Source organism: Hemitrygon akajei, chromosome 5 (assembly GCF_048418815.1).
Source record: "Hemitrygon akajei chromosome 5, sHemAka1.3, whole genome shotgun sequence".
In the NCBI taxonomy this organism is placed as follows: Eukaryota; Metazoa; Chordata; class Chondrichthyes; order Myliobatiformes; family Dasyatidae; genus Hemitrygon; species Hemitrygon akajei.
The window spans coordinates 71639021-71666687 of NC_133128.1; the positions used below are offsets into that span (position 1 = coordinate 71639021).

The 27667-nt window shown below is 39.6% G+C and overlaps 1 protein-coding gene across 3 annotated transcripts in view; it reads left to right on the plus strand.

Moving 5' to 3' along the window:
- Positions 1–27667, plus strand: part of ccdc191 (coiled-coil domain containing 191) — a 60618-nt gene that overhangs the window by 7849 nt on the left and 25102 nt on the right. For 2 of the 3 annotated variants that reach the window (XM_073045737.1, XM_073045736.1), the window contains exons 2-9: positions 6121–6159; positions 6288–6426; positions 8395–8550; positions 9684–9862; positions 10169–10392; positions 11182–11350; positions 12912–13102; positions 19518–19740. In XM_073045737.1, the coding sequence (XP_072901838.1) occupies positions 6127–6159; positions 6288–6426; positions 8395–8550; positions 9684–9862; positions 10169–10392; positions 11182–11350; positions 12912–13102; positions 19518–19740 (1314 nt within the window). In that variant the 5' untranslated portion in view covers positions 6121–6126. Of the gene's footprint in view, positions 1–6120; positions 6160–6287; positions 6427–8394; positions 8551–9683; positions 9863–10168; positions 10393–11181; positions 11351–12911; positions 13103–19517; positions 19741–27667 lie in introns of those variants that run through there. The other variant, XM_073045738.1, reaches the window with a different exon arrangement.

Below are 27667 nucleotides of genomic sequence, written 5' to 3' on the forward strand. Positions count from 1 at the left end.
GTCATTGATTGTGCCCCATCTGTTGCATGGCTAGAATGTTGGTGAGTGGAGTGTCCTTCTCTTTGAAATATTGCTCAACAATGCAAAATATTGACTCACCTTTGGATTCAAAGGATTCAGAGTACATTTATTATCGAAGTATGTATGCAGTATACAACCCTGAGATTTGACTTCCCAGGTACAGCCATAGAACAAAGAAAAACCATGGAACCCATTCAAAGAAAACATCAAACTGACCCTTCCCCCCCACTCGCAAAAAAATCATGCAAATGGGAACCAAAAAAACGAGCAAAAACACAGGAAGTAAAACACAACATCAAAAAGCATATTTCATTTCAGTTTGGTGCTCATTATCTGCAGGCTGCCCCGATTCAAAATCACCCAAATAAGCTACAAAAACAAAGAGGGACCTAAATCTGGAACACATCATAAATATGAATTGGAGTCCACAATCCACGCCAATCAAATCAATCCAACAGCATTAGGAGAGAAAGAGAGATCATACAAATGCAGCGACCTTCTCTCGGGAGCATTGAGAGAGCGGCTGTCACACACAGGCACCCTCCTCTGGTCTTTGCACCTGCCTGGATTTCAGTCTTCTCGGGTGCTTTAATCAGCAAGAGATGGAGTCGATCACGGGCTCGTGACCCGTCTCCAGGGCCCATGCTTTGCTCTCAGCCTCGTGGTACTCTCTTGGAGAAAGTAAAATGTCAGATTGCTTGTTCGACCTGAAAACACACTGCCAGAATGTAGATAACAGGCTCCAACAGTAGCAGAACTGTATCTGAAATTAAAAGAAGTGAAAAGGATTGCTTTGTGACCTGTCTTGAAGATGTCACCCTTGGTAGTACTGTTCACTGGCGCCATTTTCTTTCATATCTGTAAATAACAGCTCTTGAACCAACAAAGATTTGTTGCCTAGCAAAGTTGACTCATCCAGCTGCAGAGCAAATTCTGTTGTGTTATGTAAGTTGCACAACATGTGCAGACATTTCATATGTTTGTCCTTGAAGAGAGTGTTCACCAAGATGAATCACTTTAATTATTTGGTCTTGCTGATTTTATGTAAAACCATACTCAGAACCTGCCTTACTGCTGGCAGAATCAGTCCTTCAATTGTATGGAGCTTTCCAGATTTAGCAATAAGCAATGAAATGTTGTATGAAGCATGTAGGCCATCTGTGTTTTGTTGTGAAGTGCTAGCAAAAATGTTTTAAAGTGTTTTCCTTTTCTGAAAATCTTCATGAATTGTCTGAAGATAAACCAAAATCTTCTTTGCTTTATCACAGTGTATTCTCTTCAAGTGTTGAAGGGGCCTGGGCGATTTCATTGTCTCATTTGAAAAAACTTTTTCACACAACAGCCACATTGTCTGCTGTTGGTTGCTTGGTGCTGATGTAAATCCATATTTCAGATACTCCACACTATACTGTCTGCACTTTTCTGTTTGGTTTGCTTCTGCCATTTTCATTGTGGATTAATGAGCATGGTCAACCACTATTGCTTAAGTCCAACCTCAAGCGCTGCAATCAATAAAGGGGAAAGTAATGGGGTCACCATAGCTTAGACAAAGTGTGACTCTGCCTGAAGGTATATAAAGTGGGGAAGTGATGTCTCGATTGGGCCGTGGGCTAGATAAATGCTGTCAAGGCCATTCAAAAGGGCAGACTCTGTACTTTAAATGCCATGCTCTAATTCACAGAAATTGTCTCTGCATGATTAGAATTTGGGAATTGTACTAGCTAACATATATACTGCAGTAGTGAGTGGCAATAATGCACAGCTGGGTCCAGGAATAACACGATCTCTTCAGTCCAGGTTTCCCATGATAAGCCAAATACAGTAGTGTCACAGTGGTTTTCACCATTTCAAGCAAAGTCGAAGAGAACGGTGGGTTAGCAAGAGATGAGCTGATTATGTGATCATTGTAATCAGTCATGGAGCACTGAGAATCAAATGCTTAAAGTTAGTAATTAATGTCTTAATTTAAGCATGTAATCCCTCAGCTGCCCCCTTTGCTACTGAGCACCCAACCCCAGCACTCCTTTTATCTTTATTGCCCTCCTAGAAACTCCCAGTGCCCTCAGGGGGTGGGGGGGGATGATATTGCCCATTTTGGAAGCCACTGGTTTAGAGGAGTATGGGACAAGCCATGTCAAGAAATTAGTTGTTTTGCTCCAGCAGTACATTGGAATACATAATATTAAAAACTATAAATCACAATAAGTACATATATTTTAAAAATTAATAAGTATTGCAAAAGTGTGTGTCTTCAGGCTCCACTACCACCTCCTTGATGGTAGTAATGAGAAGACTTCATGTCCCCTAGGTGAATTGAATTGATTTTATTTCTTACATCCTTCACATCCTTCTCTAGTGCCTTTAACACCATCCAGCCCAAGATCTTAAGGCACAAACTAACGGAGATGGGAGTAGACTCTCACATGGTGGATTGGATAGTGGACTACTTGACAGATAGACCTCAGTATGTGCGGTTGGGAGACTGTAGGTCTGACACAGTGGTCAGCAGCACAGGAGCGCCGCAGGGGACCGTGCTCTCTCCGGTCCTGTTCACCCTGTACACATCGGACTTCCAATATAACTCGGAGTCCTGCCATGTGCAGAAGTTCGCTGATGACACGGCCATAGTGGGGTGTGTCAGGAATGGACAGGAGGAGGAGTATAGGAAACTGATACAGGACTTTGTGATATGGTGCAACTCAAACTACCTGCGTCTCAATATCACCAAGACCAAGGAGATGGTGGTGGACTTTAGGAGATCTAGGCCTCATATGGAGCCAGTGATCATTAATGGAGAATGTGTGGAGCAGGTTAAGACCTACAAGTATCTGGGAGTACAGTTAGACGAGAAGCTAGACTGGACAGCCAACACAGATGCCTTGTGCAGGAAGGCACAGAGTCGACTGTACTTCCTTAGAAGGTTGGCGTCATTCAATGTCTGTAGTGAGATGCTGAAGATGTTCTATAGGTCAGTTGTGGAGAGCGCCCTCTTCTTTGTGGTGGCGTGTTGGGGAGGAAGCATTAAGAAGAGGGACGCCTCACGTCTTAATAAGCTGGTAAGGAAGGCGGGCTCTGTCGTGGGCAAAGTACTGGAGAGTTTAACATCGGTAGCTGAGCGAAGGGCGCTGAGTAGGCTACGGTCAATTATGGATAACTCTGAACATCCTCTACATAGCACCATCCAGAGACAGAAGCAGTTTCAGCGACAGGCAATGCTCCTCAGACAGGATGAAGAGGTCAATACTCCCCAATGCCATTAGGCTTTACAATTCAACCGCCAGGACTTAAGAACTTTTTAAAAGCTATTATTAATGCTTTTTGAGACAGTGATTTAGATGCATATCATATTTTTTACTGAGTTAAGTATTGTATGTAATTAGTTTTGCTACAACAAGTGTATGGGACATTGGAAAAAAAGTTGAATTTCCCCATGGGGATGAATAAAGTATCTATCTATCTATCTATCTATCTATCTACATGAGGAGTAAAAATCTTAACGTTACGTCTCCATCTAAATGTGCAATCATAGTAATTTATAATAAATAGAACAGTCAATGTAATATAGAGTACACTCAAATCAGGGTGAGTTCATCAGTCTGATGGCCTGGTGGAAGAAGCTGTCCGAGAGCCTTTTGGTCCTGGCTTTTATGCTGCAGTACCACTTCCTGGATGATAGCAGCTGGAATAGATTATGGTTAGGGTGACTTAGGTCCCCAATGATCCTACTGGCCCTTTTTACACACCTGTCCTTGTAAATGTCCTGAATCATAGGAAGTTCACAACTACAGATGTGCTGGGCTGTCTGCACTTCTCTCTACAGAGTCCTGCAATTGAAGGAAGTACAGTTCCCATACCAGGCAGTGATGCAGCCAGTCAGGATGCTCTCAATTGTGCCCCTGTAGAAAGTTCTTAGGATTTGGGGGCCCATACCATACTTCTTCAACTGTCTGAGGTGAAAGAGGCGCTGTGTGCCTTTTTCATCACACAGCTAGTGTGTACAGACCATGTGAGGTCCTCGGTGATGTGGATGCTGAGGTACTTAAAGCTGTTTACCTTCTTAACCCTAGATCCATTGATGTCAATAGGGGTTAGCCCATCGCCATTCTCCTGTAATCCACAACCAGCTCCTTTGTTTTTGCAACATTGAGGGAGAGATTGTTTTCTTGACACCACTGTGTCAGTGAGATGACTTCTTCCCTGTAGGCTACCTCGTTATTGTTTGAGATAAGGCCAATCAATGTAGTGTCGTCGGCAAATTTAATTAGCAGATTAGGTGATGGGAGGTCCTTAATAATGGATGCTGTCTTTTTGTGTCATCGCCATTTGACGGTGTCCTGGATGCTGGGGAGGCTCGTGTCCATGATGGAGCTGGAAGAGCTTACAACTTCCTGCAGCTTTTTCTGATCCTGTGCAGTGGCCCCTTCATACGAGATGGTGCTTCAATCAGTTCGAAGCTCTCCATGGTACATTTGTAGAAACTTGTCAGTGTCTTTTGTGACATACCAATTCTCCTCAAACTACTCATGAAATATAGCTGTTGTCATGCCTCCTTCATAATTGCATCAATATGTGGACCCTGGATAGGTCCTCAGAGATGTTGACCACCAGTCCTCAATGAGGATTGTTGCGTGTTCCCTTGACTTCCACTTCCAGCATGGTCCAGTTCCTAAACTACTCTGCCTATGGAGGCCAAAATCATTGTCATTCTGAACTTTGTAGCCTCTGGAACAGTTCAGCTGCTGGCATTGATCTACTGCTAGCCCTAATCCTGCAGCAGTACTAAGGGCTGCAGCCATGACTGAATTAGCAGTAAAATAAACCAGTTATATCTGAGGGGCCCATGCCAATTGGCATTTAAGTAGAATTGTACATTTGTCCCATGAATGTGATTGGGAGTGTGTGTGAACTGCAGTCCCTTGGGTGGAGAGGACATGCTTCCATTACAATCAGAAATGAGCTGCTGAAGGAATTCAGCATGTTATACAACATCCCTACTGTAGAGGGAGATGGAAAATTAGTGTTTCAGTTCAAAACCCTCTTCTGGACTCAAACCATTCGTCTCAACCCAAAGTTCCAAATGTCCATTTCCCTCTGCAGATGCTGCCTGACATGCTGAATTCCTCCAGCTATTTGAGTTTGCTGCAAATCCCAGCATGTGTTGTTTCTTGTGCAGTCTCCCTGTTTCAACTACAATTTTGAGGTGACTGATAAGGTCAGTGTTGGATCTGCAGACTTTGGGGTGGGATGGATTGAGTGGGCTGTTTGGGAAGTAGTATGTTCTTCCTGTGTTTTCTCTAGTTTTCCAAGTCCTCCTTGTAGAGAAAGCAGCAATTTAGTCTTGTCCCATTATTGTAGTACCAATTTGAAATTTTGCTTAAATTTGCTCAGGCAAAGCAAATTCTTTCAGCGTTTAATTTGCAGGTGCTAGGCCATCCTTCTAACCAGAAGTTCCTGAATATACTCTGAAAATAAATCCATCAACTAGTTTAAAACAAAACACATACAATTGAATGAATAAAATTGTAGTTTTGGGGAAGAAGCAGAGGTGAGGTGGTGGGCAGCATATACAGATTATGTATATACTCATTTAATAATGAAGAACATCTCAAGCAATTTAGCCAGTTATGTGAGGAATGAAGCCTAACCAAAAGGAGATTAAGATTTCTTTAAGAGCTGCCACGCAGAAGATGGAAAACTAGATTGTTGCTCACCTACACTAAATCAAAATTGAACCAAGCTTGTGCATTTTTTACAAGGTTCTCCACATTTAGAAATCTTGATCTTAAAATCTAGTTTTATTTAGTAATATAGCATGGTAACAGGCCCTTCTATCCCAACAAGACCGTACAACCTATTTACACCCATGTGATCAATTAACCTAACTGCTTCATCTTGTGAATACATATTTAATATGTTTATATTTGACATGGGTTATGTGTCAAATATCTTCATTAATATTAATATTTATATCCTAAATGAAATTTTCCATTGTTAAATTCAGTTACAAAGGAGCTAAAATGTATTTGATTGGCTGTATATATACATCATCTGTTAATTTTTTTTTAAAGTTGTTAACAATACTGTGATTTTCCCTCACAGCAAAGCATGAATCATGATGATATTCAAGACTGGATTAAAGTAAGTATGGGTAACTGAATTCATGAATACGTTGTTAGCACAGAGTTTGTTGGGATGGGAGTGGCAAAGTGGAATTTATGCAGATGATGTTATTTAACATTATTTAAATATTTATTAATTTTTGATAGAGAGTTGAACAGGCATCTGAATGTGCTGTAGCAGAAGTATTTCCTTCAAAAAAGTTGCAAACTCCAAAGGTCGGTGGCTACGTTATGACAATGGAGACAGTTGATCAGCTTCGTGACCATGATAACGCCTATGCTGAAGGTAAAAGTCTCAGTGATTGTACCTTGACGATTCTCTCACTGTAGGGATAAATCACAGAAAGTGTGTTGTATAAAGTATTTCTTGCAGTTTCCAGCATTGTGGGTTTGCACTTAAGGGTCAGATTAGGTGGTGCCCTAATGTGGCAGTTCTGCCTCAGTCTGCTGACCAACCTGGAACATCTGGATTGTCCATTTTATCTGCTAAGGAAGGTTTCTGCCATCATCCTCATAGCGGTGTAGGCGGGCACTGGAGGAACCGAGCAACATACAGTAATCAACAAGAATAAAACTGTGCACCCAGATGCTTTCCTGTCATTGTGGGAGATTTCAATCACGTCAACTTGAAGAAGTCGCCGAACAACTGCCACCAACATATCCCACTTGGAACTACTTAATACTTGTCACCAAACAATTGATACTAGAGCGTACAATCATCACAGTGGTATTTGATTCTGCGCTTCACACTCCCTGAAGTACAAATCAAAGTAAATATAATACAAATTTAAATTATAAATCATAATTAGAAAATAGAAAAGGGAAAGTAAGGTAGTGCAAGTCAGGTCCGGATATTTGGAAGGTACGGCCCAGATCCGGGTCAGGATCTGTTCAGCAGTCTTATCACAGTTGGAAAGAAGCTGTTCCCAAATCTGGCTGTACGAATCTTCATGCTCCTGAACCTTCTCCCGGAGGGAAGAGGGACAAAAAGTGTGTTGGTAGGGTGGGTCGTGTCCTTGATTATCCTGGCAGCACTGCTCCGACAACGTGCGGTGTAAAGTGAGTCCAAGGATGGAAGATTGGTTTGTGTGATGTGCTGAGCTATGTTCACGACCTTCTGCAGCTTCTTCCGGTCTTGGACAGGACAACTTCCATAGCAGCTTGTGATGCATCCTAGATGAATGCTTTCTACTGTGCACCTATAAAAATTAGTGAGGGTTTTAGGGGACAGGCCAAATTTCTTCAGCTTCCTCAGGAATTAAAGATGCTGGTGAGCCTTCTTGGCAGTGGACTCTGCTTGGTTAGGACTGGTTTGCAAGTTAAGGTCCTAAATTGGGGCAAGGCAAATCTTAAAGGCATTTGGAACTTCCAGAAGTTCATTGGAAAAGACTGTTTGTAGGTAAAGACTGCAAGTGGGAAGTTTCTAGAAATGAGGTATGGTAATTTTCCGTAATGCAAACTTGCATCACCTATGCATGTGTCAAGAAACCAGCTGCTTTAAAAAAGTTTTGTATTAATTTTATTTACTTGACATAAGTTCTGTGAGAGTGAATTTTTTTCCAGTATTTCAAATTTTTGTGTAGTGATTTGTGAATATCTGTAAGGGCAAATTTCTGTATTTTTGCCCTAAAAATACCTATATTGTGGGGGTTGCCTATAATGAACTCTCATTTTCCCTAGTACTGTAAGGCTAGCTGGTAACTCGTTCCCGTTTTCTCTCGCATTTTGCTTTTAAATAATAAGGTTACATTTGCTCCACCCTTCCAGTCTGAATGCCCTGTTTCATAATAATCAGATTTGGAAATGACAACCAAAGCATCTACTGTTTGCCACAATATGCAACTTAAAGATTTTTTTTGTCAAAATTATTGAAATATTTGCATACCTACATTACATTTGGTGCATATTTCACTAGCTATTAAAATTTGATGAAACCACATCTAGTGAATCTTGGAAAATTTTATTTTCAGTAAAATTGTGATTCATATGACTTGTGCTTTTTTTCATTTACATTATTCTAAAGATTGCCTTTGTCCACATTTTCCTATTTTTTTTCTAGCTGAGGCCCCAATTTGACAGAATAAAATTCCATTTGCCAGAAATACTTGGATTATAACAGAGTATTGAGTTCTGCTTTTAGGGTTTAAGTTAAATCATTTTAAAATCACGGGTAAATTATTTGTGGAGAGAGCCCTGTGTTAGGTGTATAGATGTCCATCGTAAAATGCTGTTTACAGTTTCCCTTTCTATGTAGCTCAGGAGTTACTACAGGAATGGATGAATTCCAAGCTAAGATTGGAGTTAGAATGTGAAGAAACTGGAGAACTACAAGATGATATGAACAGTTCAGAGTCATTTGTATGTTCATCAGAGATGATCTCCAAAATGCCTGAATATGAAAAATTTGATGGTGAGGATTTCTTTGTTTAATTTTGAACTTCAATTTATCAGACAGAAAAATTTAACTTGAAGTGAATGCTTCATGTGTATAGATGACATTTCTTAGGTAACGTGCGCAAAACTTTAATATTAGCTTTCACTGGCAAAAGTAAAGCCATCAGAGGTGATATGAATTAACATAAAGGGACAGTTTTTATTATAATTAACTAAATATTGTAAACACAAAAATGGAATATGATCAGGACTGTTGTAAAAGAAAAACTCTTCTGAAAGCAATGGACTGTTGTGTTCCAACATTATACCAATTAAAGTTAGGGGCATGGACAAGATTGCTAACCATTCTTGGTAATCGTAATCTTCTTTATACTTGTTGTGAGGCTGTATCAGTGCTTGGTACAGAAACTGCTCTGTGGCGGACAGGAAGCCTCTCCAATGGGTTGTTAGAACTGCCCATTGCATCACTGGAATCAGCCTGCTCGCGAAAAGGGCCAGTAACATCATGAAGGATCTCACCCACTCTGCTCTTGGACTGTGTGTCCCACTCCTAACAGGTTGGAGGCTACGTAGTATCCACACCAGGACCGTCCAACTCAAAAGTGGTTATTTCCCCAAACAGTAAGTCTGATGAACACCTCCACCCACTAACTCCACCACTGCTTTATTATTTTCCTTCAGCCTGGTGTCCCTTTATGGACAGTCTTTGTATACAGTCAGTGTATGTTTATAAGCTATCTTATGTATTTATGATTATTGTGTTCTTTTTATTATTGCTGTTGTGTTTTTTATATTTTGTGCTGCATCGGATCCAGAGTAACAATTATTTTGTTCTCTTTACACTTGTGTACAGGAAATGACATTAAATAATCTTGATTCTTGAAAAAAATAGCCTGAATAAACACATTTGGGACATGAAATGTATTGCTCCTGATGAGAATAATTCAACTGTGCAGATGCACTTTCTAAAAAGAAGCCATCATAATAAGGCATTTTTGCAAACGGAAGGAAGAGGAGAAGCAACAAACAGCAAAGATTAATAGAAAATGTCTAAAGGAATGTTCATTTATGTTTTAAAAGAGACCTTTATGAAACAATCATCTCCTCATCCAAAGTTAGTGAATATATCTGTCTATTCTGTTGCTCCAGATTTGTACAATTACTTGGAAGAGGAGAAAGAGAGTGCTGCAACACAGGCTTTCCTACAGCAGCTGCTAGAAAAGAAATTGGAGGAGTATGGTATCCTTGATAATCTTGGGATAGAAGAGGAAAATCAGCAGAAAAAGCAAAAAGACCCACGTTTAAGCATGGAGGCAAGACACCGACAAGTATGTACCAGGTTGCCGGGAGAGTACTTCAGTCATAATTTTGTATTTATGTTCACTATGTAGCAAAATAAATCTGTAGCCAGAATGATTTGCATACTAAATAGATGAGCTTGTTTACTACTCATATTTATGGTATTAATTTCCATATTCTTTATGAACCTGTTGTCTCTGAATCTTTTTGGTGACTTGAGTTTTTGATTTCAAGTTAGACTTAGCAACTAAAAATGTTTTAATAAAAATCTCTTGAACTTTCTTGAGTTGAATGTGGATTCAGAGAAACTAACGATGCCAATTTGTATTTTAAAGGTAAAAGAAAATCGTCTTAAAAGACAGGCTCAGTTGGAGCAACAGAAGCAGGAGAGAGCCATAAAGAAATTTGCTCATGCTAAAGCTCATGAACTGCTTCAGGAGGAAAATAGAAAGAAAGATTTACAGGCTAAGAAAGAGGAAGAGCACATTAAAAAAGAGATGGTGAAGTTACGGAAAGAAATGATGGAGAAAAGACACATAATGGAAGAAGCAAAGTGGCTGTACGTAGGCAATCTGTCAAGTAACAACTGATAGACTTTAAATAACTTTTAGAGTATTTTGAGAAGGAAAGAAGATGAAATCTTAAAAATCCTGAAATTGATTTGGTTTTGCTGATTAATTCTAACCATTAGGTTGTTATATTTCCCTCTCAAACCTACCCCTCAGACTATCTCGATAAGGGTTACTGATGAAGAACAGAAATTGGAACATAGAACAACACAGCACAGGAACAGGCCCTTTGCCCACGGTGTTGTGCTGAGCCAATTAATAATCAAATGGCCAACTAAACTAAACGGAACATAGAAATTAATGTAGTCGTGTGAGAAATGAGCACAAAGAATTAGGATGAAGGTGTAGTTATTTTGCTTCTGATTTTCTGTCTTCTGCTATCTTAGGGACTTAAAGACAGGAAACTAATTCCAGAACTTCAATTTTCTTTTAGAAAAAGATTTCCTTGATGTACATGTAGCTTGCTACAAGGCTAAAATTTCACTGAGATAGGACCTAGAAAACATGGGAACTTTTAAGTCATTTTCCAACGTGAACTTGAAGGTATATCTCGCAGCACATTAAGAATTAAAGCATGCATTAATGCGGTCACTCACAAAAAACCTGGCACTGAATCATAGAATTATTTCGGTACGAAAGGAGGCCATTCAGCCTTGGTACTGTCTGTAGTTTGGAATTATCAGCTTAAGAAAAAGTGTCAAAACATTGTAGAGAAGCTTTCATAAGATATGATCAAGCTAATGTCTCATAAAGGTTACCTCTTTAAAATTCATTCTCAGTGAACGAGAGCATCAAAAGAAAGAGAAAAGGCAGAAAGCCCTGCTTCAGGAGAAAGCCAAGCAGGCACTGATGGAATTGCAAGTGCAGAAGAATCAGGAACGTTCTGAGATTGAGAATCTTCTGAAAATGGAGGAGATTGATGCCAGGATTAAATCTTGCCAGTTACGGGTGAGATAAAATCATTAACATCAAAAAAAAGTTATGATACATCTTAGCAATGCTAGGTTGCCTAGAGCTAAGTTGCATTATTACAACATTATAATAGTTCCAGTTAACTGAAGTTATAAGTCTGTGCATTCATCTAGGGTTAATCTGTTTACTGTACATTCTTCTATAGATGACCATTTTACCCAAGACTAGTCAGTGAACTAATTCATCTATACAAAAACTTCTAACACTGTTCACATCAACTAAGTGAGAGTTTACTCTATTCACACCTTTACACCAGCTCTCCTTTCCAGCACAAAATTAGATTATTGTCTAACATTTTATATTCCTACCCTCAGAGCTATATGATTTTCTGTGCCCCACATAGTATAGGTTTAATGTTGTTTCTGTGTGTGTATTATGAGTGTTATGTTCCCAGTAACCGGGTGACTTACCAGCAAAGATAGAGAGGTCTGCTGAAGTCTGATGGTACTATTTTCAAACGTTTTTATTTATAAAGGGGCACAAACGTATGGTTAATACAAAACATTCAGATCATATACATCATCAAAACTCAATCTAAAGCACAGGTATAGTAATAATCAATCAGAAATAAGCTCTATCGTTGTCTAGGGGATAATACTGAGTCCCAATGGAATATAAAAGTCACTCATAAATCTGCAGGCTTTTCCGTTTGGGAACCGCTGGCATTTCACGTGTTGGAGAGAGAGGATTGGTGAGAAAAAGGAACACTTGCCCGTCGTCTTTGCGAAGCAAATCCTGGTTGTTAGTTAAAACGGTTTTCCTTTGGTTTTAGCCACAGACTCCCAATCTGGAATCTAACGCAAGTGGCTTCCTTCAAAATGGCTTCCCGCTCCGACGGGAAGCGCTATCGTGTCTTCTTCGTGTGTCTCCTTGGTGCGTCTGAGGGGCCGTCTCGGCAGCCCACCTTTTATCTGGACTGGCAGGGTTGTAGATGTCAATCAGGGTGGGGTGAGGCAATCTTTCCCCATCACCCAGCCCACGTTGCCCTGAGGGTTTGCACGTAGTCCAGTCCCTTATTCCACAAAGGTGTCTCCAAAGACAATGGCCATGTCCGTGGCTTTTGTCTGGCTGAGAGGCCAGATCACATTCCAAACCTTAAGGCTTCTCTCTCTCTTGCGATTCTCACAAAGGAGGGGGCTGGGGTCATAACATGAGGTAATTATAACTTGGGATACTTACAGGATTCAGAGTCAAAGCGCGAGTCGCCTTTCACTATTTAGTTACCAGCCATGTAAGGCTTATTTAGGTTGAAATCCCAGGAGTTTACAGTTCACTCTGGGTAACTCAACCAAATGGTAGTCCTTAACTTTCAACATGAAGTGCTGATTGATGAAGTCAAAGTTGTTGTTCTCACTAGATATATTCTTCTCAATGGTATGACTGAACATAGTATTTTAACCTCTAATGGTATTGTGTCCTTAAATATCTACCTAAAGTCAATCCCCTTATGAAATATAGTGATCTGATTAGAGCTCAGTCATTTTTTTTAAACCTGGTTAAACATGTCTGTGGACTAATATTTACCATTTAAAACCAGTGTTTGCAGAAACATTTTTCAGTCTGGTATAAACTGGTTCTGGAATGCAGGATCAAAATGGGCAAAGCAAAAGCTTTATTTGATTGGAAAAGCCAGCTTCGAATGTTTCAGGCCTGGAGAACATATACATGGGGAAAAAAGTTGCAGCAAGAAGTACAACGCACTGAGATGGAACTGCGGGAGGAAAAAAGGTAAGCAGTAGGTAGAGAGTCATACTAAAATGAAATACGTATAGTTCAGAAACTCACTTCTTCATTCTTCAGAGGGCATATGAGTATGAATATTTTGCAAGAAAGCCCAATTAAACAAAACTGCATAATGTTTATAATCGTACATGTTGATCCTTTTTGAGCACTGCTCTTGTACAAGAATTTTCAAACTCTTAAGGATTGTTTGTATCTCTTAGGAACTTAAGCCAAAGTAAATGTTGAAATATGTCATTATTGTTATACTAGGTTTTTTATTAATGTGTATTTTATTTTCCCAATTTATTAATTGAAATCTGCAGGAATTTCTTTTTGCTGTAATGTACTTAAAATTGTAACATTACAATATGAATGCAAGGAGCATCTGCTCTGACTAGTGTCATTACTGGTTTCCTGCTCTTATGAGTAACTGAAGGGACGTGTCTTTAGGCAGTTTGGGATTGCTGAATAAATACTGTTCTGCATTACTTATCACAGGACTGGCTATTAGATCAGGCCACTTGACTAAATAGGAGAAGTTTGCACTCTCCCTGCTTGACATATGCACAAAATGAGGTAGTTATCACTCAGGTGCAAAGTTGCAACATTGCCAAAGCATTAAAACTAATGGCTGCTTCAAGGAACATACCCAAAAGATCATGGATGAACCTGGAAATAATGTGTAGGAAAAGCTAGTTCATGTTAAAGTCTACTTTTACATTAGCAGAAAACCAACATAGTGACATTTTCATGAAATCTGTTCAACTTTTTATAGATTTTAACATAATGAAAATGTCTGAGTTGCCAGACCGAGCAGGTTCTACGAACTTACCTGTTAGTTCAGTAGGTATATTATGTGGTGATATTAAAAACTCTAGACTAATCTGCTGTTCTATATTATCAGAACATATGAAATGTAAGCACGAGTCATCCATTTGGCCCCTTATGTATGCTCAGGCTAAAGATATGATATGATTATGAAATATATTTTATGTGCCATACCCTGCACTAACTACATATTACTTGATTTGTTTAATATCTAAAAATCTGCCAAATGATCTCTTAAATATACAGTGGATTGCAGTTAATTGGGCCATCAGCTATTAAGGGCAGCCACTTATTTGGGACAACTCTTAGAGAACAAAAACTAATCAAGAAAATAGCCGGGATTCCCTTTATTTATTTGCAATGCATTGCTGCTTAATTGTGGACAGTTTCTAACCAGCATCAGTCACATGCACTTGCGTAGCCATTAGACACGGCACCGTGCTTAGAGTGAACAGTTTATAAACAGAGTCAATTGCATGTATTTATGTTCAAAAGCAGTGATTTTTGCCACTGATAGTTGGTGAGAAATGAGCATTAAGATATAGAACACAGAACAGTGCAATACAACACAGGAACAGGCCCTTCGGCCCACAATGTTGTGCTGAACCAGCTAAAAATCAAATCAAAAACACCCAAACACTAATCCCTCCTACCTACACAAGGTCCATATCCCTCCATCTTCCTCACATTCATGTGTCTGTCTATCAGATCTCCCCTCAGCCTCTGCTGCTGCAGAGGAAACAACCTAGCTGTATCCAAGTGCAACACCTCACGTTTGTCCGGGTTAAACTCCTTCTGCTATTTCTCTGCCTGTATTTGCAACTGATCTATATCGTACTGTATTCTTTGCCAGTCTTTTACATTATCCACAGCTCCACCAATCTTGGTATCACCCGCAACCTTACTACGTTTTCATCCATCCATCTACATTCACCCATCTCCATTTTCATCCAGGTCATTTATACATTTCAAACAGCAGAGGTCCCAACACAGATCCCTGTGGAACTCCACTAATTACAGATCTCCAGCTTGAATAAGTCCCTTCAACCACTGTCCTCTGTCTTTTATGCGCAAACCAGTTCTGAATTCAAACAGTCAACTCGCCACAGACCCCATGCATCTTAATCGCCTGGATTAGCCTCCGTGGGGGACTTTGTCAAATGCCTTTCTAAAATCCATGTAGCCACATCCACTGCCCTACCCTCGTCAATCTTTTTATTCGCCTTGTCAAAAAACTCAGTCAAGTTGGTAAGACACAACCTGCCTAGTCAAAGCCATGCTAGCTCTCTTTAATTAGGCCATGGGTTTCCAAATGCTCATTTATCCTATCTTGAGGAATTTTCTCCAGCAATTACCCTACAACTGACGTGATTCTCACTGGACTATAGTTTCCATGATTTTCCCTTGTTCCCTTCTTAAATACAGGAACAACATTAAACATTTACCAGTCCTCTGGGGCCTTGCCTGTGCCTAGAGAGGAGACAAAGATACTGGTCAAGGCCCCAGAAATCTCTTCTCTTGCCTTCTTCAATAACCTAGGGTAAACACATCAGGCCTTGTGGATTTACCCACCCTTAATGCCCATTAGGAGGCTCAATACTTCCTCCTCATTGACCTCTAAATGCCCTAACATATTTATACCCTCAGCACTGATCTTCTGGTCCTCAATATCCTTTTCTTTGGTAAATACTGAAGCAAAGTACTCATTAAGCACCTCACTCACATTCACCACATCCAAGCAAATGTTCCTCCCTTTATCCTTGAGTGGTCCCACCCTCTCCCTTGTTATCCTTTTGCTCTTGATGTGTATAGAATGCTTTGGGATTCACTTTAATCCTACTTGCCAAGGATTTTTCATGACCCTTCCCAGCTTTCCTAATTCCCTCCTCTAGTTCTTTTCTGGCTTTTTTATACTCTTCACATATTTCATTTGGATCCTAACTTCCAAAGCTTTACATTCTTTTCTTTTTTCTTCTTGACTACATTTATCACTCTTCTGGACATCCAAGGCTGTCTTATCTTTCCATCCATGTCCTTCCTTCTAATAGGAACACACCTTTTCTCTACACTGTAATTGTTCTTTAAACACCCTCCACATGTCTGAACTGTTTTGCTCACTGCAGTTTCAAGCTGGGAGTGAAAATTAAATGATCTCACTTCTTCAAGTTAGGAACAATGAAGAATTTGAAGGTATTGACAACCATCTTGAATGTTACAATGAAAGTGAAGATTTGGGAGATACAATCGTCAAAAGCATTGTATGAAGGCAGTCGATTATCTGCACCAGTGTCTGTGCAGATTGTTCTCATTTACAGTCAATCAAAAGACGACAGCAGCATACACTAGATGAATTCCTCTGATAACTGTTAGGAACTAATACATAGGTTTTTACTACTGTAGCGTATTGGTAGTGTTCTAATTTGTTCTGTATTTAATTTAGATACATCATTTGTTACTCAGTTAAAATTAGTTAGTCTTTTTAATATCTTCTTAACTATTTACATGAAACTTCAGCTAATTTGGGCTAAAATGTACTGGTCCTGATATGTCTCAATTAACTGGAATCCACTGTACTTGGTGCTTAAGATACTACAGGCCACCAGAGTGGAGAATTCCAAAAAATCATCACCCTGTAGTTGGAGATTTTCTTTCTCATCTCTATCTGGAGTGGATCTTTATTTTGAGATTGTGACTCAAAGTTTCAGACAGCTAGACAGGATGTCTGTTGGAGATTTTTTCCAGAGATGGTATGTATATTTTAATTGCCCTGTGTAAGGATGGGAAGAAGCAACTGGAATACCTCTAGAGAATGTTCTACACAAGACGGTACCCTAATGACTCTGCTCTTTGCTGTGGATTTCCAACACTCATTGTCCTGCCATTCCATTCCAACTTTGTTCACTGGCATCATGAAATGTGTTTCATGTCCAGTGTGATTTCACTAGATCCCACCCCTCCCTCCACCATTTATTCCTGCTATGACTTAGATTCCTCTAGCTTTGTCCCAATATTTGATACAGTTGCCAAACTAAAGTAATTGATTTTTTAATTTATTTCATTAGAGTAAATGATTTGCATTGGAATTGTTAATAGAGTCTATATGATTTGCACTGTTTGTCATTCACTTTTCATTCATTAGGATCAGGAGCATCTATTGACCCCCTTTGATTTATTTTGTTTCTGAAGCCTGCTATGACTTTATGGCAAGCAACTCACTTAACATTTCTTTTTCCATTATGGTAACATTGATGTTTATGTCCTGATGATGAACAGGAGGCAGAACCTAACATTGATATATCCCTTTTGCTGTTAAATAAATGTCAAGCATTTATCTGTTATTTTGAACATTTATTAATTGCATACCAAGCTATGAAGAGTTAGCTTACAGTAGCAATTGACTGTCAGGTTAATAGTTGTATTCTTTGAAGTATTGGATTCTCAACTCAGAAATAATGTTATTCAGTTTCAAATTGACTCTGCAGTTTTTAAGCGTGGGAATTGTGACTTGATCAGTTAACCATTGACCAGAATGGGAAAAAAAAATCCGCAACTGCTGGTAGACAGAAATAAGAAGAGATGAAACATTGGAAATATTCAGCAGGTCAGATCAGGCAGCATTTGTAGAACGAGAGAGTAAGAGATGGCAGGCCTGAGTTGGGAAAAGTGGGGATTCAACAGATCTCAAAGTGCATTGAAGGAAGAGGGTGGAGAGGGTAAAGATTTTCTTATATTGGTTGCAGACTAAGAGAAAGTGAATTATACCTAGAGATGTTGGATAAAAGAGAAAGAAAGTGGCTAGTTAATTGCCATGTTGAGGGCAAAAGTAAAGGGGCGAATGAAAATGAGAAAATTAACAACACTGCGCTGGAACTGTGTTTTGGAAATCTTTTTGAAACAAAAGAATATGCCAGAGATCTGGCAAAAAATCTCAAATTAATTTGTAGTTAATGATCTCTTTTCAGAACTACAGGTCCTCTGTCAGGTTATGAGCACTTGACCTATAGGCACTGTACATCCAAATAAGCATTCAGAAGACCATGATGCATGGGGATGGATTTGCTAGCTGCTGCAGGGCTGGAGGCAGTTCCTGCCAGATTGGAACAGGGTATTTCCATGTGCCGTCTCTCCAGGACAGAGTTGAGCAGAGCAGAGCTGGAAGCACCAAGCAGACTCACCTGCTCACTCAGTGAGGCTGGCTGCTCTTCCTGCTCCTGCTCACTCTCCCATCACGGCTAGTACTGTACTGTGCTTTCTCCCACATGACACTGGTCATTTCCAACTTAGGTGACAAACCGTTCTCAGGAATGGAACCTGGTGACCTCCTGAAGACAGTTCTAAAGATAAATGGAAAGTCTGAAGTAGTTCGACTCTAACTGAGGCCTGAGTGCTGCTCTTTGAGTTTATGTAGGATCCATTAGAGCAGTGAAAAAGGCCAGGGGCGAAGGGTCAAAGAACTAAAATGCCATGCTCGTTGTTGAGCTTAGGGGCAGAATGGGGATCTTCTGCAATGCTCACATTGTGAGTACTTAACCCAGTAACCTGAATTAGAAGCAAAAGTCATCACTCTGTTACCTGGAAGGAGCATTTGAATCCCTGGATGAAGGGAAGAATGAAAGGATAAATATCACATCATCTCCAGCCTTTGAATGGTAACGTGTCATATAATGTTAGTATTTGTACAGATGGAAAATTGAAGCACTGACTTGAGGAGAGGACAGCCTGTTCGGAATGGTGATAAGAAAGGAGGAGTAGAACACCTGTCTGGCAGTATATCATTGAAGATGGCAGACATTGCAGAGGAGGCTGATCTGTTGCATATGGAGGTTCATAGATGGTTGGAAAATGGGTAAAAGCAGGAGAAGGAGAAATGGAAAAGAAAAAGTTGAGGGACCGGTGTCAACTGCATCATGGACATGATATTGGACAAAAAGAAAAGGAACAGAACCAAGATTGGAAGAAATAAGTTCTGTTCAGTGCGGACAGGTTCACCAGCACAGTGTTCATATGAAAGTAATAGTTAACGGGTTTGTACAGTTGAGAGTTGAGTCTGGAGGCTATGGAGGGAGGATCTCTCAAGATAGAGAGGTCATGCAGTGGTCTGATCATGCTGGACTCATGGTTCAAGAGGAGGAATAAGTGAGAGATGGAGAACTAGCATTTCAGCCTTTCTGAAGCAGAGGTTGGTTTGCTAAACTGTAGTAAAGCTGCCTTCATCAGATTTGATGATAGTGTTAAGATTGGTCCTAAGTGAGCAGAGGGCAGGGGTGGGTGGGGTTAGAGAGTAAGTGCAGCGGAAAATTTGGCTCCTATTGGAAGCTGTGGCTATGTGAATTTATAGTTGGAAAATATTGCGGAGATCATTCTCCAAATTATTAAATAACCTGAATTGCTATCTTTTTGAAGAGCAAAATATAAGAGTCTGTTTCTTTTTAGTAGTATATTGACAACTATCTCAATTGTCCTTAGGATGTCTCCAAATGATTTGGTGATAAGACGACATATTAATTATGGTACATATACAGTTATTTTGTTTCTGTAACTATATTAAATACTTTTGAAATTAATACAACTAAAGCACCATTTCTGTACTCAGGAAGAAACAGCTTGCAACAGAATGTAATCGGAAATACAGGCTCAGGTACTGCTTCACTCATTGGCTGTTATGGTGCAAAGCAGAAAAAGAAAAAAGAGAATTGGAGGCACAAAAAGAGGAGACCAAGCAAAAAATGGCAGCACTATTGAATTCGGCCTCTTCTGGGAAATTGTCAGCAGTTCCCAGAGCATCAAGAATTGAATGTGAGATGCAGCAAGTTGTGGTAAGTGGGGTTGAATTGATCATTTAAATTTCATAGATGTGCAGAGTTTTGATACAACTTGAACTGGATATCAACGTGGAGTTTATTGTCATATGCAATGTTACAATGAAAAAATTACTTGCAGCAGCATCAGAGGCATATAGCACTAAGTCATGCTCTCTTCTCGCTGCTGCCATCACAATGAAGGTACAGGAGCCTCAGGACTCGCACTACCAGGTTCAGGAACAGATATTACCCCTCAACCATCAGGCTCTTGAACCAGAGCAGATAACTTCACTCAACTTCACTTGCCCCCATCACTGAAATGTTCCCACAACCTATGGACTCACTTTCAAGGACTCTTACCTCATATTCTTGATATTTATTGCTTATTTGTTATTATTATTCCTTTTTTCTTTTTGCTTTTGTACACTGATTATACACACAGTTGATGCGGTCTTTCATTGGTTATGGTTATTGGATTTATTGAGTACGCCCACAAGAAAATGACTCACGGGGTTGTATACGGTGACATATAGTGGCATGCAAAAATTTGGGCACCCCGGTCAAAATTTCTGTTTCTGTGAATAGCTAAGCGAGTAAAAGATGACCTGATTTCCAAAAGGCACAAGGTTAAAGATGACATATTTCTTTAATATTTTAAGCAAGATTACTTTTTTATTTCTATCTTTTACAGTTTCAAAACAACAAAAATGGAAAAGGGCCCAAAGCAAAAGTTTGGGCACCCTGCATGGTCAGTACTTAGTAACATCCCCTTTGGAAGTATCATAGCTTGTAAACGCTTTCTGTAGCCAGCTAAGAGTCTTTCAATTCGTCACCCTTTTTTCTCCAAACATATTGTGACCAAAAAGTTCTGTTTTAACTTCATCAGTCCACAGGACTTGTTTCCAAAATGCATCAGGCTTGTTTAGATGTTCCTTTGCAAACTTCTGACGATGAATTTTGTGGTGAGGACACAGGGAAGGTTTTCTTCTGATGACTTTTCCATGAAGGTCATATTTGTGCAGGTGCTGCACAGTAGAACAGTGCACCACCACTCCAGAGTCTGCTAATTCTTTCTGAAGGTCTTTTGCATCTAAACTGAGGTTTTGATTTGCCTTTCTAGCAATCCTACGAGCAGTTCTCTCAGTCTTCCAGACCTCAACTTGACTTCCACCATTCCTGTTAACTGCCATTTCTTAATTACATTACAAACTGAGGAAACAGCTACCTGAAAATGCTTTGCTATCTTCTAGCCTTCTCCTGCTTTGTGGGCATTATTTTAATTTTCAGAGAGCTAGGCAGCTGCGTAGAGGAGTCCATGGTGCTGATTGTTGGGACAAGGTTTGAGGAGTCAGGGTATTTATAAAGATTTGAAATTTGCATCACCTGGCCTTTCCTAACGATGACTGTGAAAATCTGAGAGCTCAAATCTCTTGGGATGCCCAAACTTTTCATGGTGCTACTTTCCTTTTTTTTCCACTCTAAAATTGTACAAGACAAAAATAATACACTAATCTTGCTTAAAATGTTGAAAAGAATGTTTCATCATTAACTTCATGACTTTTGGAGATCAGTTCATCTTTTACTCACTTAACAATTCACAGTAACAGCAATTTTGACCAGAGGTGTCCAAACTTTTGCATGCCACTGTATATGCACTTTTTGATAATAAATTTACCTCGAACTTTGAACAGAGCATCATATAAGCAGCATTTACAAAAATTATATAAATTTACAATTTTTAAAAGAAAGAACGCAAACAAAAAGACAGTCTATTTTTGTGTAATGTGATCAAAGTGGTTAAGTGTATAATGTTTCTTTAAAAATGAAGTAGAATTGCAGTTTATACTTGGCCAAATAACTGATAAAATTAAATAACTGCCAGTTAACTTGTTATGCGGCTATTTACATAAAAACCTGTATTTGTCCATGAGCCAGTAGGGTTGGTCAGTACCATCTGAGAGGAATAATGCTCAAAGTGATTTTTGACAAGGTATACATCTCTAGAGTTAGAAAATATGTGATAGCATTGCACCAGTGGTAGCTTTATGTGTGCGATCATGCATTTTATAACACTACCCTAAAATAAGCATTTCTGAAAAGTGGCCAATATAAAGTACAACATATATATTCAACCTAGTGGTATTTTGTCATCAGTGATCCCTCAACATTGAAATTTGTCACAATGATAGCTGAGTTCAAGCACTTTTCATCAAATGTTGTTATAAAATTCTACATTGAAAACTATGTCATTGGTGGCACTCGCAGTACAATGCCCAATTTCAGTAGAGTGAATCATTTTATTTTTAGAAAAATACTTTTCTGTTGTTTATTTTGGAAAAGTCAATAAAAACCCTAAGACACATATATTCACATAGATTTGTAGAGATTTTATTGAATTCAAATAAGTAATCACTTTTTGTATATATTCCATATTAACATCAGTACAGCAGAAAATGTTACTCCAGCCCCCAAAAGGTAAAAAAAACCTCATTTGGAGAGATTTCTGGACTTTTATCAATGTCATGATATTTTCCATATTGTTGTATCAAATCAAAACAATCTTAAGCTTTTGTCATAGCATATAGAATTACAGTACAATAATTCAAATGTGGGGTTCCACACGGCCATAACCTAGGCCCCATTTGGTTGTAAAGTTAATATATTTAATCAAAGACTGCTTTCCATACTTTGTTTTCCATACTTTCATAACCTATTAGTAATCATAATTTTCCAAGTCTTCCACATCTTCATCTGAACTTGCCACACTCTCTGAGGTGGATGCCTGGTTCTCACAGTCTGCCAGTCTACACATGTCAGTACACTTGAGGCCATTTGCAACACACATACATCTTGGGAGTGAACTTTTTTTTGGACAGTTACAGGCCAGTAAATCCAGGACAGCATCGGGTGCTGGCTGGCCTTTCCATCCAGTGTGCCACCAGCAGTTCAGCTTCTTCTTCTCTCTCCATCTTCCATCCTCTGCCAACAGGGCTTGGCACTTGTGGGTCCTTCTCCAAACCTCTTCTCCATATACCAGCCTGGTAGTTGGCTTGCTGTGCATGTTTTGTTAAGCAGTCCCTGCATGGTGGGAGTTGATGACTTTCAATTTCACCTTTTTTGGCACAGAAAAGGTGATATCTGAGCTCATTGACCTTGGTGGTCAATGCTTTTGGGGTATACAGAAGACATGTAAATGCCTCTAGTTTGTCCATCAGTTCTGGGGAGAGGTCCCATTCCTGACCCAACTCTAAGAATATGTCCTGAGTTTCCCTGTTGCTGGTCAGAAGTTTTAGGGCACTTGTCTTCCCTTTGCCTGCAAAAGTGCTTACAGTGTCACATCCTGTATAAGCGTGCAACCCAATGAAGCCCTACAAACCTCTATGCCAACAGTGGGAGCAACCTTCCTGATGTTTACTAGCCTTTTACAGGTTCTGGTGCCGCACTTCTGGAACAACGGGGCCTCAATCTTGTCACAAAATGCTAAAGACATCTGTGTCTTTTTTTTAAAACTTTTTTTTATTGTTTTCAAATAGTTACAGAATAAATGTGTATGAAAAAAAAGTGGTACCCAGCCCCCCTCCCCCCTAACATCCCTATTAAAAAAATAAGAAAGAAAGAAAAAAAAAGGAATGCCTGGACATTGGAAGATCCCCACATGCTCCATGGAGTTCGTAATAACTTTAGTATATATATTTATTTCTTTCCCCAAGTAACCAATTATTTCCATTAAAACTTTAAAAATTTAGTAGATTAGTCATTATTTTTTTATTATATTACTCCAATCTATAATAATACCTAATCTTTCAACTTTCGTGGTATCCTGGGAAATCTTTATAAAATCTCCATGTTGCTATGTGTGTCCCCACCAATCATCCAGGCAAAAAGATAGAAGAAAATTAAAATATAAAGAAAAAAAACAAAATACCCCCCTACTAATGTTGTGGGAAAAAAACACAACATTACCCCCCTCTGCTGTACTGGTCATGGCAACCGCCATGCTTACACACGTGAATCCCGCAGTAACCGATCCAAAGTTCCCCAGCCCCCCCGCAACATAAAAAAGTATATGTATAAGAAGAGAAAAAAAAAATACTATTCTCATTTAGTATTTCTAAAATTTTGCTTTTCTCTTCTATAATATCCATAAATGTCCATCACTTCTGTTCATTGGGTTTATCTTCATCTTTAATCCATTACGTTCGGAAGCCTCTATGTGTAATTAGCGAATAGATGGAAGTTCTTGTACAAACTCCTCCGCTTTTCGATAATCGGAAAAAAAAAAATTTCCCTCCTCCAAAAAAATTATCAGTGTTGTGGGAAAAAACGATGGTTTTTTCCTTTAGCAATGGCCGATGTTGCCGCAGTCTCCTGTTCCGCATTGTAAATTTATAACCCTTTTCCCATAAGGCTTTTTTCGCTGGGTTAAATTCCTTCTTTCTCTTCAACAGGTTGTAACTTATATCAGGATAAAAAAGAACTGGTTTCCCTGCTATCATCAGTGGCCCGTTTCTATTTTTGGCACTTTGGGCAGCGGCCTTCAGGATCTTTTCTTTGTCTTGGTATCGTAAGCATTTTATCAAAATTGATCGTGGGTTTTGATCAGCTCGAGGTCTTGACCTTAAGGATCTATGAGCCCTTTCGATCTCAATTGGAGTTTCTCTTTCCATTTCCAATTTTTCAGGGATCCATTTTTGAAAAAAATTTATTGGATCTTCTCCTTCCATATCTTCTTTAAGTCCAACAATTTTAATATTATTTCGTCTACTGAAATTTTCAAGCTTATCAATTTTTTCCATAAATTGTTTTCTTTCTGATGTCCAAGCAGTATTTTCATTTTCCATTTTGTCCATTCTTTCAACCATGTCCTCCGTTGTAGTTTCCAAGTCCGTAATTCTTTTTTCCATTTTTTCCTGTCTCTTTGTCAGTTTATCAAGCATAATCTCCATATTGGTCATTTTTTTTTCGAGTATTTTTTGATTATTTTTAATTACTTTTAATGTGTCTAATTTACGCATTATTTGCCTCAAAGTTTTTTCTATATTTCTAGAAGGACTTTTAACTCCCTCTTCATCTGATCTTTCTGGAAGATCTGACTCTCCCTCCGATTCGCTATCACTTTCAGTTGCAGTGGTAGCTGGGCTTTGTAGTTCTTGTTGCTCCCGTTTGCGCATGCTCCATCCTTCGTGTTTGCGCAGTTCACGATGGTTTTTTCCTTTAGCAATGGCCGATGTTGCCGCAGTCTCCTGTTCCGTATCGCCGGTGGTGTAATGTACCTGAGACCGCGGTTCCTCGGTAGACATGGGCCTTGTTCTTGTTCCAACTTGCGTAGTCTTCCCGGTATTAGTTTTCTTCATCTTCCTTCCTTGAGGCATAGCTTGACACAATCCGGAGTAGTTTATAAGTAACTTTTAGAAAGTATTGACTAACTTTTCTTCATTTAGACATTGATTTATTAACTTTTTACGGGAGAGCTGGGTTCCAGCGTCTCGATCCTACGTCATCACGTGATGTTCCCCACATCTGTGTCTTCTGAGCAGATCACAGATTGGTATCCCTCTCTTGGAGGATGGAGAAGTAGGCGGCCATCTGCTTCTTGTTGACACTGAAGAGCTGACACCTCCTCGCTGTCTTGAGATGTGATTCTGTAACAGTTGTCAATCACAGTTGCAGACAGAATCTTCTCCTGTAGCTTTGCTCTGTACTCCGCCTTCCTCCATTCATGGACTATGGAGCTAATGAGACTATTTTTGTTACTGACTTTGGTCAGGAAGCTCCTCCACTGCCTCACCATCTGTGTGCCTGTGATACCTTGCAACTCATGACCAGTCTCTTCACCCCGTAGAGATCTTTCACTATTCTTGATAGAGTTCTCCTTGTATGTATCGAACACAACATCTATTCTGCTACTCTGACTGCCTTCCCTCCGAGCCATACCCAGAATTGTTGTGGCAACATCTCTGAAAGTAACTTGATCACCTTTCACTCTTTGGACCAAGTTCATTCCATCAACCACTGTAGCAGAGTTTCCTGGGAGTTGCTCTTCTACTGCTACATTTTTCTGCAAGGTTGTGGCTAAAGTAGCTTTATTTGTCTTTCTCTTGTGTGGACAGGGCCCGGGGCAATGGTCCAAGGGGATGAGAAAGGATATCTTCCATATGTAGACTGCGCCCTTGTGCCATCACTATGATGTGTCCAAACAAAGACCTGTCTGCTTTCAAGATGATCGCTCTCCCATTTGATTTCATCTCTCTTCTTACACATATCACTGAATGTTTTCAGCTTGTTGGTTTTCATTGGGTCATGGAATTTCTTTGCTGGTGGGTCTTCCTCTAGTCTCTCATCCTTGAAGGTTGCGTAGCATTGCTCACCAATCTCATATGCCTTCATCAGGTCGGAGGCAATGACCTTGGGGGCTGCCTTTGCAGTAGAGATGCTAATGAGGTCCTGCTTCTCTGCAAATGGGTTGACCCATTCATGTATGAGGCTAACCACTGCTGAAACTGCTTCCTCATCTTTCTGGATTCTTGACCACGGTAGCTCTGCATGACAAAGCTCTGATTTGTTGCCTTGCACCATCTCCCTTGACTGTCCCAGGAATGCACTGCAGTGCTCAGCTGTTATGTGGTAACTCTTGATAGCTCCAGCATTCAGGCTGAACCGTGATGTGCCTCCAGGAGTCTGTGTGTCTTTGTTCACTGTGGCTTCTATAGCCTGGTCCACAGGGATCAGCTCAAAGAGGTTGTTACTTGACAGCTGCACTGAGAATTGGCCTGTCTTGAAGGCCTCATAAACAGAAAGATTCTTATCTGGGAGGTTCATCATCTGAGCAAAGTAAGGGGACAGGTACCTGGCATAATTCATCTTATCATAGGCAGAGCATCATGGGATCATGGTTCTTATGGCATGGAGGTTACCATTGCAAGATACCACTGCTGCAATGCTATCACATATTTTCTAGCACTAGGGGTGTATACCTTGCCAAAAATCACTATAAGAATTATTCCCCCCAGATAGTACTGGTGGCCCAAATTTGGGGTCCTGGCCCATGGACTATATGTTTTATATTCCACACAACAAACTGAAAGGATCTTGAGCCAAGAATTTTGCATTCTAATGGATAGAAATACTAAACAACTGTCACTTAAACTCATGTATCAAATAATTAGCAGCAAGTCACCATTATTAATTCTTGTATCATCAAGCACAATTAATGGCCAGTGCTTAAGTACACAAGCTGTTTGTGCTCTTTAATGTAACTAACATGGAAGTAAATAATAAACCATATTTACTCCTCAGTGAAGGAGAAGAATGATGATCATACCCATTCAGTTTGCTCTAGGCAACACAACTACTCCTAAATTGGACCGTTTAAAACAAGATGCCCCAAGCTTACATACCTTTTGCCATTAGTTCACAAGAAGACAAAGTAAGAACAGGTGTAGTCCATCAGGCTGTTCAAGCTTGTCCTGCTTTTTAATATCATGGACGCCTGTTCTGGCTTCAACTCCTCTACAGTGCCATTTCTCCAATCACACTGCCTTAATCTATCAGATATTTTCCATCTCCATTTTAAGTACTTCTATTGAACCAGCTTCCACCACCTACCAGGCAGAAAATTCTAGAGATTCATCACACTCTGCAGATGAAATTTCTTAGTACCTCAATTTTAAATTAGCAACCCCTTATCTTTTGGTATTTCTCTTGGTCAAGACTGGCTTATTTTCAATAGTGGGACAATGCCTACTCGGTCAAGCCCCTTTAAGATATTATAAATTTGACTATGGTCACTCTCATTCTTTTAAACTCCAAAGGAAGCAAGCCCAAACTATTTATTTGCTTTTGGTAGACATCTCTCTCATCCCAGAATCAGCCAGGCGAATCTCCTTCATACTGCCTCCAAGGTTACTATTTATTTTAGGTAAAGAAACAAAACTATACGTAT